The 20,254-nt window shown below is 36.0% G+C and overlaps 1 protein-coding gene across 4 annotated transcripts in view; it reads left to right on the top strand.

The window, feature by feature from the left end:
• Kif2a (kinesin family member 2A) overlaps positions 1-20,254 on the top strand; it is a 62,336-nt gene that overhangs the window by 29,875 nt on the left and 12,207 nt on the right. For 2 of the 4 annotated variants that reach the window (XM_031360451.1, XM_031360453.1), the window contains exons 2-16: positions 3,204-3,298; positions 3,916-4,032; positions 6,765-6,819; positions 8,646-8,711; positions 9,335-9,435; positions 10,935-11,030; positions 12,444-12,498; positions 13,137-13,299; positions 14,397-14,487; positions 14,907-14,970; positions 15,835-15,926; positions 16,574-16,716; positions 16,837-17,041; positions 17,889-17,999; positions 18,995-19,062. In XM_031360451.1, coding sequence (XP_031216311.1) covers positions 3,204-3,298; positions 3,916-4,032; positions 6,765-6,819; positions 8,646-8,711; positions 9,335-9,435; positions 10,935-11,030; positions 12,444-12,498; positions 13,137-13,299; positions 14,397-14,487; positions 14,907-14,970; positions 15,835-15,926; positions 16,574-16,716; positions 16,837-17,041; positions 17,889-17,999; positions 18,995-19,062 — 1,522 coding nt within the window. Of the gene's footprint in view, positions 1-3,203; positions 3,299-3,915; positions 4,033-6,764; positions 6,820-8,645; positions 8,769-9,334; positions 9,436-10,934; positions 11,031-12,443; positions 12,499-13,136; positions 13,300-14,396; positions 14,488-14,906; positions 14,971-15,834; positions 15,927-16,573; positions 16,717-16,836; positions 17,042-17,888; positions 18,000-18,994; positions 19,063-20,254 lie in introns of all 4 variants that reach the window. The other 2 variants (XM_031360452.1, XM_031360450.1) reach the window with 1 other exon arrangement.

The following is a 20,254-nucleotide window of genomic DNA, read 5'->3' as shown; positions in this document are numbered from 1 at the left end:
TGTAACTATTGTATCAAGTTTGAAGAAGAGGACTTTATAAGTTACTCTTTCTCTGAGATGAATGCTTTATCAAATTATCACAGCCAATGAACCAGGTTCTTACCCTCACCTACTGTCTGTGCCACCCTCCAAGCATAACCATTGTTCATTGAAACAGTTGGTGAATGACTTTACGGATAGACCATCTTAATACCTTAATTCATTTCTTAAATGAGTGTAACCTGTTCTCTGTGGCCTGAGAATGAAGTCACTCACTCAAGTCAAATAGCTTTGACCATAGCAGGAAGTCTGTATTCAAAAATCGTGCCTACAATTCATTCTTTGGCACAGCAGAACTGTCAGCTCTCAGGTTAGCTACGATGAAGGTAAAATCCTTTGGTGATATGAGGGTCATTGAAGTACAGCCTTATTGCAATGAACTCCAAAGTCTAAAAATTTTCTTATTTTGGGCTTGTACTACAGTAAGAGCCAGGATTTTAAACTCTACTAAATACAAAACAAACAAACAAACAAAAAGACTTTATATATTTATGTTCATTTTAAAAAAATACTAGTAGTGATGTGTTATTTTGAAATATACAGTTAATATGTTTGGAGTTATTTAAAATTTACATTGAGAAAAACATGTATTTTCAATATTGCTGTAGACAAGCATTTACATAAGATTGTTAAATTGATTGTTGTTTTATATTGAACAACTTTTATAATACTCTTTATTTTTATAATATTTTGTAAATTTTAAAGAATGACAAAAAAGTTATTGTAGGTATTGAAGAGGGGGTCTCTGGGAGAAGTTGGGGTACAAAAGGGAAACAAGAATGTGATCTAATTCTATTCACTTAAAATATGTTTTTAAATGTTAATAAATTCAGATAAATTGAAATTGTGTATCTTTTCTCCTCATAATGCAATAAAACTTAAATCAGTTAAAAAAAAAAAAACAGTACTGGCTGGGTATGATGGTGCAAGCCTTTAACACCAGCACTTGGGAGGCAGAGGCAGGAAGATAAACTGAGTTTGAGGCTAGGCTGGTCTTCATAGCAAGTTCCAGGCTAGCCAGGGCTACATAGTAAGACGCTGTTTTATTAATCAGTTAATTGATACACTAACACTTTGTCCTTTACTCAGAATGGGCACTGTTGGAAGATTTTTGAGCAAGAAATGTGATTTTGTGTGTGTGTGTGTGTGTGTGTGTGTGTGTGTGTGTGTGTGTGTGTGTGTGTGGTGTATGCCACATGTAGAATTGGTATTTGGTAGTATAAAGAAAGTGGAGATGAGGGCCTGGCGAGATGGCTCAGCGGGTAAGAACAAGACTGCTCTTTCGAAGGTCCTGAGTTCAAATCCCAGCAACCACATGGTTGCTCACAACCAACCGTAATGAGATCTGATGCCCTCTTCTGGTGTGTCTGAAGACAGCTACAGTAAAGTACGCCAGAGTGAGTGGGGCTGGCAGAAGGTCCTGAGTTCAATTCCCAGCAGCTACACACATGTTAGCTCATGGCCATCTGTACAGCTACAGTGTACTCATACACATAAAATAAAAAAAAGAAAGTGGAGATGATGTTATCTTCCACTTTATTCGCCTGAGACAGCGTCTCTGCTCCTGGACCTGAGTTTGGATCCAGCAGGCCTGCTACCGCTCCATGGCCAGCAGTGTTAGGCTCACAGGTACATGACCATACTCTGCTTTTTATATGAGTTCTAGGGATTTGAACTCAGGCTCTCCAGCTTGTACAGCAAGTGCTTTTACCTGCTGAGCCATGTCTCCAGCCTTCCTGTTTATTGTTTGTTTTGTCTTGAAGGAAGTTCCCATCTGGCCTGGAACTCACTGGGTAGTTCAGGCTCTTCTCACACTTGCAGTAATCCTCATGCCTCAGTTTCCCTAGTGCTGATATTACAAACATGCACTACTATAGTCAGCTATAATTAAGTTTAAACCAGAACCATTGTGGTTGACATGTGAACAGAATGGAGGGCAACATGGTCAGAAACGGAGACAAGGTGAGAGAATATTGCACTCATACAATACAGTGATGCAAATCTGCCTTTTTTGTTTTTGTCTTTTGGTAGCTTCATACATTTATGCAGTGTATCTTGCTCATTCTCTTACATCCCTCCTACTTCTGTCATCCCCCTCTACTGTTGAGAATCATTCTTCCCAGCAAGTCACCTCTCCCTTGTTTCTTTGTCTTTCTGCATGTGTATGACTCACTGAGTGAACCAGAGTTGTAACAAGACATCGATATCTACAACCAAATGGTAGAATTAAAATTAATGCTTAGTATTGACCATAGAGAAGAATAAAGTCTTGTGGTTGGAAGCCTAAGTGGAAGGCAGTTTGTGTTTACTCTTTTTAGTTTTCATGCTGTGTGTGTGTGTGTGTGTGTGTGTGTGTGTGTGTGTGTGTTGCATGTGCCACTCAAACATACATGAGCACTTACAAAGTTTGTTAGATTCTCTGGAGTTGGAGTTACAGTTTTGAGCCATTTGCTATGGGTGCTGCAAGTGCTCTTAACTGCTGTGATTTCTCTATAGCTCTTAATTACACTTAATAAAGGAGTATCTAAATCATGTTATGATGTTAAAAAAATAACAAAAAACAAATGTGGTTTGCATATTCCTGCAATCCTAGCATTTAAGAAACACAACAGGGAAACTGTAAATCAGATGTTCAAAGTCATCCTCAGCTGCATAGTAAATTCAAATACTCTGTCTTGATCAGTGTATCAGTTGCTGTATTAGTCAGGGTTCTCTAGAGTTACAAATTTATGGAATATATTTCTATATTGAGGGGATGCATTATGATGACTTACAGTCTGTAATCCAACTCCCCAACAATGATCAGCTATGAATTGGAAGTCCAAGCATCTAGAAGTTGCTCCGTCCCACGAGGCTGGTTGTTTCAGCTGGTCTTCTGTGGAAGAAGATTCCGACAGATGTGCATAAAAGTTTAGTTAGCTGTCAATGTGACTATTTTTCAGGGAGACTTTGTTCTTAACAAATACCCTGAGTTTCTGGACTTGATGTTATGAACCTAACGGACAAAGTTTATTTTTGTAATAATTTCTTATAAAAATGGTAAGATCATACTTAACATGACTGTATTATATGCATATATGTATGCAAACTGCTAAGTTGTAGTTAACCATGTTTTAAGAACGCTATCATTCATTGCTTTTAAAATATATTTTCTTCCTACTTAGGCCGAATACACCAAGCAATGGTAACATCTTTAAATGAAGATAATGAAAGTGTAACTGTTGAGTGGATAGAAAATGGAGATACAAAAGGCAAAGAGGTACGGTTGCTAAGTAAACATTTCTAGTCAAGATTCTGAGTACAAAACAAAACTATTAATTTTATATGATATAGATATTCTGTATCACTCCTTTAAGAACTTTCAGATAAGAATTGGAGAGATGATCAATGGTTGAGACTAATGGAGAGATGATCAATGGTTGAGACTAATGGAGAGATGATCAATGGTTGAGACTAATGGAGGATCCTGGTTTAATTTCCAGCCCCAGCATGGTGGTTCACAGACATCTGTAACTAGTCCCAGGGGATTCAACACTTTTCTGGTGTCTTAGGGCACCAAGTATGCATGTGGTGTGCAGGCAAAACACCTGTATATTTAAAAAAAAAATCTTTCCAATGAGTTGTAAAAATTAGCTCAAAGGAAAAATGTCTTTTCTCTATACATCATCTGTTCATTAGCTCAGGGCACAAAATTTGAAAGTTGCTATATATAAGTAACAATTGTGTAGTTTTGAAGGTCACTTTTTACAAACAGTTCCTTAAGTCAAGTATAAAATATATGTGGACTAGTGTTCTAAACAATCTAGTTTACTAAGTGGTGTGAAACTTTAAGTTGAATTCATTTGCTCTATAACGTACATGTGTTTGTTTATACAGATTGACTTGGAAAGCATCTTTTCACTTAACCCTGACCTTGTACCTGATGAAGACATCGAACCCAGTCCAGAAATACCTCCACCCTCATCATCCTCAAAAGTAAACAAAATTGTAAAGGTTAGTTAGGGGCGAGTGTACTTGTATATGTGCTGATTTGAGACTGGAAGATGATGATGAACACGTATAGTATGTTTAAGTATTGATTGGTTCATTTTTAAAAAGTTTTCCACCATCTGTATCAGTGCAGTTCATACATACCTTCATAAGTCAGGTTGCCTAATTCACAATTCATGACATTCTTTAGATCAAATCATAAAAATTCCTTGCCTAATTAGAATTTTTTTAAGACTGATAGCTTCTCTGGAGAGACGAGTCAAAGTTGTGTTCTTGTCAGTGTTGAATGAACACTTACTGACAAGACAGCTTTTTATTAAGAATAATAAATCTTCTGGCTTCTAATTTTAAAATGAGAAATGGTAAGCGTAGTTTGCCTGCCTGGGTGTTGTTGCTGAGGAGGAACTCTGGAGTAATGCTGCATCCTCTGTCTGGAGCTGGAGCTCTGCAAAGCACAGACCCATTAAAGACAGCTCTGCTTCCTTCTCTTGAAACGCAATACAACCAGAGTCCTGCCAAGTTGTTGAACCTGGATTCAATGGCACCTACTGATTTGTGCAGAAATACACAGATGAATTTGACATTGCTTGCAAGCTTATAGGAATTCCATATTTTGCAGGGAAAACATGCATAAACATGCAAATGTATTATAGAGACTTAACTATCTACAAAATATTCTACTTTGAAATTACATATGTGAGTGTAAATTGAAGTTTCAGTTTGTATAACAAGCAAAGTGAGATGTAATACATACAGGTCCTTAATATGCATGGAGTGTTTCCACACACAGCTTCAGAGCCTTAATGTCTACTATCTCCCATTCCATGTTGAACTCAAGCCCAATACTTCTCCTTTGTCTTAGCATCCTACCACTGAGCTCCTGTATATCTCCAGGCCTTAGGGTGTTGTTAGTCTTTGCTTCCTTTTAAAACCACTTGATGAAGTTTAAAAATACTGATTTCTGGGCTCCACTTTGGGAGATAATACCACTATCCAAATATAATTTCAATGTGAGGTTGAGTATAACTAAATTATTTGCTGTGGGTTTGTTTTTAAGTGAATTCACTCTTAGTATCTTTATAAATAGGACCAGAAGTTGGTTGCCTTAATCTATGCAGTAGTCAAGTCTTTGAAATCTATAATGAAATCTTTTTAGGATAACTGGTCATGTTTGTTTCATAGTACTTTGATATTTCAGCTGAATAAAGAAATCAATACTGATTACCTCCTTAGATCCAAAGGTGTAATTTACTAGCAGTCTCTCAATCCAAGCTCAAAAGTGCTCCACAATCCAAGGTTTTAATTTTTATTTATTATTATTTTATTCTTGGTTTGTGTGAGCGTAGGTGTGTGCATGCCTGGACATTCAGGTGACTATTGGAGGACCACTGTCAGTCGTTGGTTCTCACATTCTACCTTGTGTGCTCTGGACTCCTGTATGCTGTATGAGTGTTGGGATTGCAGGAGCACTCAACCACATCTGACTGTTTTTTGTGGGGTAGGTTGACTCCATTTACACTTGTGCAGAAAGTGACTTTACCTGCTGAGCCATCTTGCCAGCCCCCAAATGCAAATTTTTTTGAGAACACACATTAGATCACAGAAAAGAAATCTCACATATGTGATGAATTTCTGTCAGAATATGAAGCTGCACCAGAAATAGTTTACAAAATTATCTTCAGGGTTGTTGGAGGTCCCTGGGTAAGAGCACTTGCACTACTACTATTGGATTTGAATCCATATAACTAAGTAGAAACAGCAGCTGTGACCCTTGTAACTACAGCTCCGTGGGAGACAGATGGAAGGATTGCTAGGCTTGCTGACTGTCAACCTATTTCCAGGTTCAAATGAGAAGCCTTGACTCCAGGAATAAAATTGGTAGAACATGACAGCAGACACCAGATGCCCTCCTGGGTTACACACACACACACACACACACAGTCTTCAGGCACACACACACAGAAGTCTTCAGGCTCTATCAATTCAAGGTATATATGAAACATAAATGAATGTGCATTTAAAATTGTGTCCTATCACCAAAATACCTGATTTTACACACATGAGAGCATATACACAAAATATTCTAAGATGAGAACAATTGTGGAACGTTTCTGGTCTAGTGCCTTTCAGATAAGAGATCCCCCAACCTGTACACAGTTTTGACAAGATGAATATAGCCTCACTTCAGATTCTCTTCTGAAAGGCAGTCACAATAAAATCGTTCCTGACATCTGCTTTGATTGTAGTGGGTCGATGATGGAAATAGCCAAACCTGAGCATCAAAGGAACCTTCCAGTGTGCTTTCCATAGTCTGAGAAGCAAAACTACAACATTTTCTCTCTTCCACCTCTCTTTCTCTTTCTCCCTACCCTCTGTGGTGTGTGTGTGTGTGTTCATTTCTGAATAACGATGAAAAATTATATTATGGAACTTTGTAAATGAGAAGATTTCTACATTTGGCCTGAGCTTGGAATTAAGAAAATAATGATTCTGTAGAGTTGTGTGAAACTGAAATGAATAAGGTCTTTAGAGCAATATCTTTCTCATATTCATTAATATTTGGGGAATTAGGACATTGACTATTGATGAATTAGCATTTTTTTTATTGTATTTTTTCCTATTTGGTTTTATGTTACTATTTTCTGTTTGCTTTCATTTAATTAAAAGTAGCCGAGGCAGTGATACTTGTGAGGAATGAAGGGGGAAAAATCAATAAATACTATTTTTTTCTTTAGAACCGACGGACTGTGGCATCTATTAAGAATGATCCTCCCCCAAGAGATAATAGAGGTAAATAAAACTTTATCCCCTTAATCTTTCCTACTGACTTTTTAGCATGGTTTTGATGAGGTACATCAAAAGTTAATATTACCCTTGGTGTTTAAACCATACATGGCTAATTTTAACATTAGTGTTTCTGACTTCCTAATAGCTCAGTAGCATTAATAATCTTTTTCTAGTTTAAGAAATCTGAACTACTCATGGGGAGGCATGCCTGTAATTTGAGTACTCATCAGGCAGAGTCAGGAAGATCCCTATAAGCTGGAAACCAATCTAGTCTGTATAGGGCATTGTAGGCTAATAGGACTACAAAGCAAGACTCAATAAGACAAAACAAAAGCAATTTAAATATATGTGGGGACTAGAGATCCAGCAAAGTATGTACTATTTATTCAACTTACTCAATTTTGAAAAATCGAGGAGGGCGTTAGAGAAAGAAAGATTGAGGAAGGCTTCAGATGGCGATGGTGTCACGGGCAAATTTCATTATTACTGATTTGAGCATAGTTTCTGACTAAGACTTTGAGAAAGTTTAATGGTTAGCTTTAGAGTTGGCAAAAGGAAGTTTAAATGAACATAAATTATAGTTTACTTGGAGTTTCACAGCCAGGACACGTAGACAAAACTAGCTTCTCTCTTCTTGTTCATTAGTTTAGAACTACTGTACGGTAGTACAAGATGAGCTGGAAGCACCAGAGAAGAGATTAGAAGTAGAGAGGAGAAAGTCCTCTCATCACTGCCCTGCAAGTCATTTAAAAATGTACATAATGCGGTAACTTTTCTGAGTCTGGGAGAGTATGAGACGGGTCTCTTTAGCCCAGGTTTCTCTTGAACTTGATAGACAGCGAAGAATGATCTTGAGCTCCTGGTCTTCTTGACTCTCACAAGTGCTCCTATTATATATGCATCACTTCACCCAGCTTTCTATTTATATTTAATTTTAAGTCCATTGTTGCATTGTTATGACATCTACAGTAGGGAAATAGTCTACTGAAGATTTTTATGTTGGGGAGAAAAGAATGGAGTCTGGACTGTAAGGAAGGTTAGAAGAACTTTTACATTTGATTTCTGTGTGTCTGAATTGTGTATATTTTTAAAAAATGAGAATGCTTTTATATTGCACATATACTTTAGGAATGTTTACATTCTGGAATTGTAAGACGGAGATTTCGTGTGCATCTTCAAAAATGATTGTTAAGAGTCAGTTTAGCTTTGGGTTTTAGGCGAATGTTTAATTTTGTAGCTAATATCATACTGGTTTTTGTTTGCATTTTAAGACTATTATTTGTAACTTATTATGAAATCCATGTTGACCACAAACTCAAGAGATATGCCTGCCTCTTTCATGATGCAAATATTACTTTAAAAATATCTTTTAGTTGCGTCAATACATGGGGTCGATTGACTACTTTTGGTAGCTTTAAGACCATTTGTAGAAAAACTTAGCAGTTTGCTAAATGTAGTTTATTGATTTTTTTTTTTTTCATTTGAGACAGGGCTTTTCTGTATATCCCTGGCTGTCATGGAACTCACTTTATAGACTAGGCTGTTCTCAAACTCAACAAGATCCACCTGCCTCGGCCTCACGAGCGCTAGGTTTAAAGGTGTGTGCCACCATCTCCCAGCATTTATTGAATTTTTTGAGGCAGGGTCTCATTATTACCTAGTCTTGTCACAACCATGTCTTGATTGTCCTGCCTCAGCCTACCAAGTGCTGGGATTGCAGGTATGAGCCATTGTGCCTGGCATGGGTGTACTTTTCATGTATCAGATTTGACATGAGGATATCTTACCATGGTTAGCATTTAACTTCCTGACTTAACTTTGTTTTCTAGTGGTTGGTTCAGCACGCGCACGGCCTAGTCAACTTCCTGAGCAGTCATCTTCTGCACAACAGAATGGTAGCGTTTCAGATATATCTCCAGTTCAAGCTGCAAAAAAGGAGTTTGGACCTCCTTGTATGTAAATACTGTATCAAGGACTCAGTCATTTTAGGCATACATGTAGTCTCTCTTGGTCAGCCTTACAAGTTCCTCTGTAGCAAGCAGTCCAATACAAACTTGACTAAAGATTGCATTTTGCCAACAAATTATAGTTTGTGCTTAGTATTTTAGTCAATTAATTGGAGATGTATAACATTTTGTGTGAGGTTATAACAATTGTTTTGAATTTAAAATTCTGGCTAGTTTTTTTTTTATTTTTATTTTCTTTTTTTGTTGTTTTGTTTTTTTGATTCTATAAGGAAATTATACTTCTTGATCATTTCAATTCAAAGGTCTGTGATCCTAAACCAAGAGATGACATGTATCAGTGTGTTCGAGTCATTTCCCTTGACTCATCTGTATAATGTCCTGTTCCTGCTTTTGTTAAAGCAGATCATAAGTTCACCTAGGTATTTGGCATGCTTCATCATTGTGGACTTTGTGTGTGTTTGCGTGCGCTAAAATTATTCATAAAATATCTACATGTTAAGTGTAATTCTATAAATAGAAAACTATGCTTCAGTTCATCTTTTTCCTTTTAGCACGTAGAAAATCTAATTGTGTGAAAGAAGTAGAAAAATTGCAAGAAAAACGAGAAAAAAGGAGATTGCAACAGCAAGAACTTAGAGAAAAAAGAGCCCAGGTTTGTAACATAAATTCATAAATGTTTGCTGTTTGGAGAAAAGATTAGTTTATGTCAGTGAAAATAGTTGATTTTAAAATAAGTTTAAGGATGTTTTTAGATTAATATGCAAAAATAATGTAAAGTTTTTAAATAAGTTACTACTATTGGTAAAGGCAGGGGGATTAGAAGTTCAAGGCCTTTTCACAGCTACGTAGTGACTTTGAAACCAGTTTAGGTACGTGAGACCAGACTCCAGAAGACTACACAGAATAAGTTTATTGACACTTAGCATAAGTGCCACCTGGCGTTTCTTGGGGGAACTTCATAATACTTAAACACCCCAGTGAGCTCTTAATTCCTGCTTCACATTCTGCTTCCCACCTGGCAGGTTTCTGTCCTTTTATAGAGATGAGCTGAAGAGAAATTTTATTGACAGTTTAAAAATCTTCAGTGTAAATCAGAGTGAATAGAAAAACCTGACTTGAGTATTAGTGATTTATTATCATTCATTTCAGGAAGGCATGACCATGGCTTTTTATAATTTAAATCAAAGCCTTACCAGTGTTGAATTTAAAATAAATTGCAGTCAGAATTCAATCCCTTGATTTTTTTTTTTTTTTTTTTTTTTTTTAAAACTTAAAATGTTATCTTGGTTTTGAGCCACTTATCATACCTCTCAGTAAGCACCTGGGAGGAGAGGCAGGAGGACAAAGGGTCCAGGTCAGCCTGGAAAAAGCAAACAAATTATCAGATAACATTGCATTGTATATATAAAGATAACAAATGATCTTATGTTTTATATCATATTGTCTTTTGTTTTGTTACATGTTGGCTCTCTTAGAGTTAACAGAGAAGGGAAATGAATGTAAATGAATCCATATTGTAATTTATTTTTAAGACTGTTTATATTTAAAAACAGGACATTTATATATAACTAAACAGCATGTTTTCATCTGTAGACCAACTTTTTAAAGAATCTTTTAATGTGTTGACAGTAGCACTGGTGTAGGCAGAAGGAAAAAAAATAGTAGTAGTGCTTTGGGAAGATCAGCAGAGATGGTAGGGTAGTGAAAGGAGGGGCTCGTTATGGATGCAGCTGCAGGAACCTCATGGTGCCTTGTGCATAGTTTATTGAAACACTAGATGAAGTAGTTCTGAGAGATGGAATGTAGAATGCGTTTCCCCAGTTCCCAGCCTTTCTAGGGGTCTTTGCCAGTGTCTTAGCATGCTCTTCCATTGCTGTGTTTTCTGACATAGGTAAAGGATATGTATTATAGATGAATCTTTTAAACAGTTAAAGGGTAGTTTTAGTGAGGAAACTTTGGAGTTCACTGGATAAGTGCAGATTAACATAATTTTGTTATTTATGTGAAAGTGGCTTTGAATACATTAATCTGAACTTGGAGATTATGTTATAGTTTTAGTTTTACTTGGAGTTTGGTTAACAAATGGCAGTGTCTCATTTGCAGTTTTCAAAATTATAAGTATCATAAGTTTCAAATCCTGTTTTCCAATAGGATGTTGATGCTACAAATCCAAATTACGAAATTATGTGTATGATCAGAGACTTCAGAGGGAGCTTGGATTACAGACCCCTAACAACAGCCGATCCTGTAAGGTCTTTGTGGATTATTACTCTGAAGATGTCATGCTATAAATAAAAATGGTCATGCTCACTAATTGTATATTTTATTTACCTGTATGGTTTTGTCTTTCCTTATGAGGTTCAGTTCCCATGTTTTCAGAAATCATGACTCCATCTATTTTTTGTTCATCTTCTTTAGTTTTAATGTTAGAAGTGCTGCCTGCATAGCTGTTCTTTGTCTTGTCCTTGTCTTCTGATGCCTGCACATCAGCTAGTGAGTCCATAAGAAGACCTAGTTTCTTTTATGACCTTCACACAGGCTTTGATCTCAGTTTCAAGCTTATTTAACTTTGGTTAAATGAGTCTAACTTATTATTAAACTAATCTGTTATTTTTAAAAACATTATTCTGGCTTTAGCTCTTAAAGGACTATAAAAGACCAGAATTCCAGTGCTGAAAACTATTCCAGTGCTGCAGAGTGAAAATACTTTTCCAAGGAGAGATAATAATTGACCTATGATATATAGAATGTTTGGTTACCAAAAATATTTGTATTAAGCAGAATGTTATAGTCCTGATAGATTTCTTATTCATAAGCATATATTCCTGTATATTTTAGGCCTCGTTACACTGCCAGATACTTCACCTATTGCATCTGAGCTCATGGTTTTAGTTCAGGCAATTTGTAAAACTCTAAAATAGGCCTGATAATAGGAAATTATTCCAAGAAATCATATATTGAAAGTAATTTTTATCTTTAAAATTTTTAAATAAGCTTTGTCATTAATGGGGCTGGAAAAGTGGCTCATCTCCACCTGTTAGGAGCACATCAGCTGTGTGAAGGACACAGTTTGGGTCCTCAAGGTGTCCAGCAGCACTGTGTCAGGCACATCTCACTGTACCTGAAGCTCCAGAGGCGTCCAGCACTTACTTGCACATAACTATAATATGTGCATGCAATTAAAAATAAAGTAGGTTTTTTTGTCATTCATAAAATTGTAGTTATTTTACTCAGTAATATGAGAATACTGGTGTTCTTTTTTGTTTGTTTTGCTTTATTTATTTTGATTTTTCCTGTTCATGTTATTTTCTAACAATGTGACCTACAATAAACATTTTGAAAAGGTGTCGATTTGTAAAACAGAAATTTTTACTTTTATTGTGTGTATCATATCTTGAGATGAATGGAAGGTACCTTCTTAATAAGAACTAGTGCTAAGAATACTACTTCTAAAATTTTTATTTACTAAGTAATGGTTTATTAAAAACAAAGTTTCCACAGTGCTCAAAATTTTAGTAATAAATTTGTGCAATGCTAATTTATTTTTTAAAGCTTAACCACCATAATTATGTTAAGAAATTTCTAAAAACCATAATTTATTTTTCATTGTTTTTTTATAGCATTTGTAAGTTAGTGAAATAATGTTTTTTAAATTCCTAGATTGATGAACATAGGATATGTGTTTGTGTAAGAAAACGACCACTCAATAAAAAAGGTATGCTGCTTTGTAGAGGACTCGTTTTTTTTTGTTTTGTTTTGTTTTGTTTTGTTTTTTCGAGACAGGGTTTCTCTGTGTAGCCTTCGCTATCCTGGAACTCACTCTGTAGACCAGGCTGGCCTCAAACTCAGAAATCTGCCTGCCTCTGCCTCCCAAGTGCTGGGATTAAAGACATGTTCCACCACTGCCCGGCATGTAGAGGACTCTTTTAGAAGTTGGATATGCTAACACATTCTGTGATCCCAATCCTGGAGAACCTCGGGGAGATGGAGTGCGAATTCGAGGATAGTCGGGAGATGGACTGTGAATTCGAGGACAGTCGGGAGATGGATTGTGAATTCTAGGATAATTGGGACTATGCTGTGAGACTTGATGTAAAAACATGGAGATGGTTTAGTAGGATTACCTACTGCCAGTCCTAATGATCCCTGAGAACCAGTGGTGGAGGAAGGAAACTGTTTACAGATTTTTCTCTTGTTTCCACATGCATACCATACCCTGGCGTGTGTGCATACATTCACACACAAAATTAAAATAATTTTTTTAGAGCTCTCAAGTCATTTTTTTTGTAAATTTGGGTCATTAGATCAAACATTGTGAAAATGACTGAACCTTGACTTTGTCCATTCTTTTAGAAACTCAGATGAAAGATCTTGATGTCATCACGATCCCTAGTAAAGATGTTGTGATGGTACATGAGCCCAAACAGAAAGTCGACCTAACCCGGTACTTAGAGAACCAGACATTTCGGTTTGACTATGCCTTTGATGACTCGGCTCCTAATGAAATGGTTTATAGGTAAGTGAATTTGTTTTAAATTAAAGTTATCTTCTTAGAATTTTATTACTTTCTTCACAACTTAATGTTGATGTTAGTACAGCTCTCCAGGGGTGTAATGTTATTCTGACATTAATTGAAGAAAATGTCAGAAATTCTTGAGTTTTAACATGTCATCTCTATAATACATCAAAAGATTAGTTTTGGGGTTTTTGTTTTTTCTGGGTGTGGTAGCACTGAGGAGGTGAGGCAGGAGGATCTCTGAGTTTGAGGTTGGCCTGGTGTACATAGCAAGCTCCAGGAACATATAGACCCCTGAAAGTTAGTTTTTATGCTAATTAATAGTTAATTTGCACATTTCATAGACACACATGGATATATTTCTGAAGGGGTTGGAGAGATGGTTTTACATCTTATCCTATGCAACTATGGACTGTTTTCAAGCTGATTGTAATATTCAGTTCAAGTGGTTGGACCAAGAACAAGCTCTGCTGCACTCTCCAAATCCAAAGTTGAACCAAGAAAGCTCATGGTCTGCTCTGCTGCTGCTGACATAGACTACTGCTTTCTGGATGCTGGAGAAACCACATCTGAGAAGCGGCTCAGCAAACTGACGAGCTACACCAAAAGCTGCAGTGCCTGTAACTGGCAGGGGTCAATAGGAAGGACCCAGTTCTTTATTACACCTGTCATACATTATACGTGAACACTAAGTAGTTGAAAAAAATTGGGCTATAAAGTTTTGCCTCACCCACCATCTTCACCTGGCTTCTTGTCCACACTGCCACCTTCCTAAGCATCTGGACAAATTACTGGAAGGAAATGACTTTCATAGCCACCAGAATCCAGAAAATACTAGCAGTTCATATAACCCCAAAGCAAGGCTTTTATTTCACACTGCAAGAATAGACAGAAAGTAGCCCCAAAATGTGTTGTCATGTTTCCTGTTATTTAAAATTCATGGTCCAAAGCAAGTTTGTTGTTGTTGTTGTTTGCTTGTTTATTTGTACCAATCTAGTATTTAAGCTTCTGCTATATTTTATTAATGAAGTATACTTTATAGTACCTGGGTTGCTTGTCTATATATTTGTGACACACTTTTCCATTTTCCTTTTAAGATTTACTGCTAGACCACTAGTGGAAACAATATTTGAAAGGGGCATGGCTACATGCTTTGCTTATGGGCAGACTGGAAGTGGAAAAACTCACGTAAGTAATTTAATAAGTTGTATGCTGCTGTGATGCTATAGTCTCCCTCGGAAAGTTGAATTCTACAGCCTATAGTTTTTGGCCATGTGCATGTGAATGTAGAGGTGTTACCCTCCTGATGCCATCCAGTTTGGTTTTTGAGACAAGTTTCTCATGGGCCTGGAACTACCAAGTAAGCTAGACTGGCTGTCCAGGAAGCCCTGGCATCTGTTTGTTTCCACTTTCCCAACTCTGGGATTATTATCATGTACTCACACTATGCTTGGATTATCTTACATGGCTTCTGGGAGATAGAACTCAGGTTCCCATATTTTTGTGGCAAGTACTTATGGACTGAGTTATTACCCCAACCCCAAGACCTAAATTCTTATAACATATTCCTGAATAATATCTATTCTTTATTTTCTTTCAAAATGTAGACTATGGGTGGTGACTTTTCAGGAAAGAACCAGGATTGTTCTAAGGGAATTTATGCATTAGCAGGTAAGTGTCCTTTGTGTACATAGTTTATGATATTCTTGAATATTTTTCAGGTCTGTTTGAATAAGGCTTTTTATTGTCCATTTTTGTATACACATATACACATATTATACACAAATAATTCTATACACAATATATTAGATCTCATATTAGATCTGTTCGGTTTCAGATTATTTGGAAAGAATTGAGAGGTCATGGCCAGGCATGGTGGCACACACTTGTAATCCTAGTACTTAGGAGATGAAGGCAAGGTCATCTGAGTTCATAGCCATCCTCAGCTGCATTAGCAAATTTGAGGCCAACCATGGCTATCTGAGACAAAGTCATTAAAAAATAAGCTCTTGGTGACAAAAAAAAATCTTAATATATTGGGTCACTAATAAAGATAGATTATTATAAATTATGCAGTGGCTAATTGTTACTGGATCACCCGCCACCCCCCTATACAGACATACACACAATTCTTGAGATAGGAGCTCATGTGTTTTAAGCTGACCTCAGTCTTCCTATGTAGCTGAGGCTTACGTTGAATTTTTATTTCTTCTCTCTTTAACATCTGCATGCTGGGTTTATAATGGGGTATATCAGTATACCTGGCTTATGCAGTGCTATAGACTGACCCCTGGACTTTGTGCATGCTAGGCAGACACTGCCAACTGAGCTTCATGCTGACCCCTTTCAAGGGTAAATAGTAGCATTCTTTCATGGAACACAAAAGAAGAGCTTCTTTTACAACTTTATTTTTCAAACTAATGTTTTAACATTTTTATTGACACTTTTAACCTAATACTGATTCTTCTAAAAGTAGAAAAGAAATTTGTAAAATTGTTGAATCTTAACAAATTTCATATGTGAAATTTTCGACAGCTCGAGATGTCTTTTTAATGCTGAAGAAGCCAAACTATAAGAAACTAGAACTTCAAGTATATGCAACATTTTTTGAAATTTATAGTGGAAAGGTATGTGAGAATTTTTGTTTTCTTTTGTGTATAGGAGTGGGTATATGAGTACATATATGTGGGTATGCACGTGTGTAGGTGGATGTATGTGTAGCTACACGTGTACATGTAGAGGCCAGCAGTCAGCCTCAGGTGTTATGTCTCAGGAGCTGTACATCTTGTATTTTTGAGACAGGGACTTTCACTGTGGCCTGCAGCTGAACAGTTAGGATAGGCTAGATGTCCACTGTGCCCCCAGGGTCTCCATATGCCCAATACTGTGATTGATAGGCTGTTTTATTTCTGGGGATCAAACACAGGTCCTTGTACTTGCTTGGCAAGCACTTTACCATCTGAGTTGTCTTCCAGTTCCCAGACTTTCGTTAAAATATATATAAATATATATATATATATATATTTATATATATTTTAACATGTTTCTATTCATATATATTAACCATTTTTAAGTATAGTTTGGTGGTATTAAGTATATTTGTTTTGTGGCCTTCACTACCACAAGATTTATATGATTGTAAATATAATAGTTGATGTCTTTTCAAGCTTTCAATTTGGACATTGTTCTGAAAATAACAGTCTTATTTTAGACTCTCTTTGGTAGAGGTGATTTTTAAAAGCTAGTTTTCTAATTCAAATATTGTTTTCTACAGGTGTTTGACTTATTAAATAGGAAAACAAAATTAAGAGTACTTGAAGATGGAAAGCAGCAGGTGCAAGTAGTAGGATTGCAGGAACGGGAGGTCAAGTGTGTGGAGGACGTGCTGAAGCTCATCGACATAGGCAACAGCTGCAGGTGAGTCTCAACAGGAACTTGTGTGCCAGGTCCTATGCTTTTAGTGTACCAGCAAAGCCAAAAGACTATGGATAACATGTAAATAAAAAATGTGCCAATATGTCCTTAATCACATTGTAGGACATCTGGTCAAACATCTGCAAATGCACATTCATCTCGGAGTCATGCAGTGTTTCAGATCATTCTTAGAAGGAAGGGAAAGCTACATGGTAAATTTTCCCTCATTGACTTGGCTGGGAATGAAAGAGGAGCTGATACATCCAGTGCAGACAGGCAAACCAGGCTTGAAGGTGCTGAAATTAATAAAAGCCTTCTAGCACTCAAGGTAAGTAAAATGTAATTATGAAAGGCCTTTTACTTCTGACCTTAAGTTTGATTACTCAGTTGTAACACCTGTATCACCTTGTAAAAGAGAAGATTTATAAATTTAAGTTGTCATACTAGAAGTTACAGATTTTATTTTATGTAGAATTTTTCCGTGCACATGTTTTTATTCTTAAACAAGTTAAAGGAAACAAATCGACAGGACATTTCTGAGGTTGCTTAGCTAGATTGTAAAAGGGCTATAGTCAGCCTGGCTTTTGTAGTAGGGGAAACAACTATGGAAAAAGAAAAATTTCCCATCTTATTATTCGCAAAAAGGAGGTCTACAGTGTTTTCTTGGGTCTTACAGAGAGAACTCCTTTACCCTGCTGTGCTAGCCTCTTATAGACTCAAGGCAACAACCTTAAAGGGGGTGGGATAAGGTGAAAAGTGATTTCAAACAAAAAATAAAAAAACAGAATACTGTTCACAAAAAGCAAACAAGTGAAACTCGGGCCAAAATAATTTAAAAGATTATTATATTGTTTCCCTTACTAGAAAATCAGAAATTGGAAGGATTACAATAAAGTCACTGTAGCTTTGGGGATTCCATTTTAAAACCTCAACTTCTTACAACTTTCCTGTTGCCTAAAGTTTGAACACTGGTCCTGTTTTCAGGTTTAGAATAGTTGAGGTTTGTTTTTGTTGTACCTCATTTTCCTGAATTAATATTGAAGAAACCATTGTTAAGTACTGTAAAACTTAGAATTTTCAGAGCTCATTAGGCCTTAAGAAACTTCATTAAAGTATTGCTTAAAATGATTCTTTAATAAAACGTAAATGATAAGAAATGTTTTCTTATTTTTTAGGAGTGTATCAGAGCCTTAGGTAGAAATAAACCCCATACTCCTTTCCGAGCAAGTAAACTCACTCAGGTGTTGAGAGATTCCTTCATAGGTGAAAACTCTCGTACTTGCATGGTAAGTTGGCTTTGAATTTTGTTGTTGTTTGTTTGTTTTGAATTTGCTTTTGTTTTTAACCTGAAGGGATAAAAATAAATATCTATGGAAGTTTTAGATTGTTGCTAATTATAATTAATTACCCCTCTATTTAGATAGATTACATTTAAGATGTGATCCCTACTAATTTGGTGGAAGGTATTATATTGCAGCTGTAACACCTTTCAGTTCTAACATCTGAATCCTTCATTTAGGAGATGTTGGTTTTTTTTTTTTTTCAAGACAGGGTTTCTCTGTGTAGCCTTGGCTGTCCTGGGACTCACTCTGTAGACCAGGCTGGCCTTGAACTCAGAAATCTGCCTGCCTCTCCCTCCCAAGTGCTGGGACTAAAGGCATGTGCCACCACTGCCTGGCAGGAGATCTTAACTTAACTTGCACACTCTTATTTTCCGGGTGGGGATGGTAACAAATATCTCTTCATGCGCTTCTCTGTATTGCTTACAGCTTGTTGTATTCATGGCAAGCTAGATAATCAACCAGAGGTTTGTGCAATTGTGTGTACAGTTGGAGTTTCTCCCTCAGCCTCCTCTCTCTTTCTTATAGGACAGTTTACCTTTTCTTGTTGCTAGCTCTCCACTTCCAAACGGCCTTTCACCAGGAACTCTTAATTCCTAAAGAGACTTCACTAGTCCTGTGTGACATTACTGGGGTGTTGTCTCTGGAAGAATATTATTCCATTAGTAATAAATAGTAAATAGGTGGAGGGCCAGTCTGTGTTGTTCCTTTTTCTAAATGTTTGCCTTCAGTTTCTGCTGGATTTTAAATGACTTTCTGGTACCTTGAGAAAATTTATTACTAGACCTTATAATGGTTATATGTAATAAATAGATAGATTCTTAGAGTTAGATACCAGTATAAATATTTAAAAGTAGATTGTAAGATTAGATCTTACTGAGCTACTTGTTAGAATTATTGTTTTTAATATTTATGATTTTATCTTTGCTTCCCCTTTATAGATTGCCACAATCTCTCCAGGAATGGCATCCTGTGAAAATACTCTTAATACGTTAAGATATGCAAATAGGTATGAAAGCGATTCCTACATTTTAAAATTTGAAATCTAATATATTAAAGCAGTATATAGTGTGTTTCTGTGTCTGCTAGGGAAATAAGGCATGATGGCACAAACCTGTAGGTATAGCCTCTGATGATACCGAGGCAGAAGGATCACCAGTTCCATGGTATTCTAATCTCCAACATGAAATCTGTATCGCAGATACCAGAGAACCCCATAGACCAAGTTGTATCATGTTTTTTCTTCAAATTTTCAAAATTAAGTTTTATTTTTTCTTCAACATTATTTAGAATTATTTTGTAAAATTGAAAAAACAGAAAAAATATTGTACAATTAGGTAAAATTGTATAAAATTATTGTACAATTGCTATCTTTATTAAAATTGATCATTTTGTCTTGTAATGTGATTTTTTCCATTCCAACAAGTTATAATTCATAATATTTTACCACATTTCAGAAATAGAAATTTTATATTATCATTATATAATTATGTAATACTAAATTTTTTATTATTATAATATTAGAAATTAGGGAGTTAATTTCTTAAATTGTTCTGCTTTGTGCAGGAATTACTCCTTATGGTATCCAGTTAAATACACACACATAGACAACACACGCATGTAATCACACACATATAGGCATGCATGTATCATTTAAGTGATAACAGTTCTTTCTGGTGCTACATATGGATGATATTCACATCAGTAACATTTCCAACTTCAGTAAACAACTGAGTTGTTTACATATGATCAAAAACACTGAGAACTAAAAGCATTTATGCCTTACAGTCATGATAGCTTCAGATACCCTTGTAATTCTGAGTTATGATAGAATTATTATTTTTTAGGTTTCCCACACACACACATACATTCTTGTTTGGAGTGAATATTTACATGATTTTATAAATACATTTATATTTGAAAATCTGATATATGTGTGCAATATTTTGATGAAACTCCACACGTGCCCTTCCGCCTAACTTACCTGGATCTACTCTTTGCCCCTGAGGTTTAAATGTCTATAATGATGTTATACTTAAAATTTTAGCCTACAGATAAAATTTTTTATGACCTACTTCTAATATGGAAATTTTCTTAATTTTCTTCAAAAACATACTTACTTTTTTCTTGTTTAGTCAAAATAGAGATTTTATTTTCCATCTTTTTAAAAATATAAGTTCTTATACATAGAAAAGTACATA

The sequence above is a fragment of the Mastomys coucha genome, unplaced genomic scaffold, assembly GCF_008632895.1.
Source record: "Mastomys coucha isolate ucsf_1 unplaced genomic scaffold, UCSF_Mcou_1 pScaffold8, whole genome shotgun sequence".
NCBI lineage: Eukaryota > Metazoa > Chordata > Mammalia > Rodentia > Muridae > Mastomys > Mastomys coucha.
The sequence above is the reverse complement of the archived record's forward strand: the minus strand, read 5'-3'. Positions and strand labels throughout refer to the sequence as shown.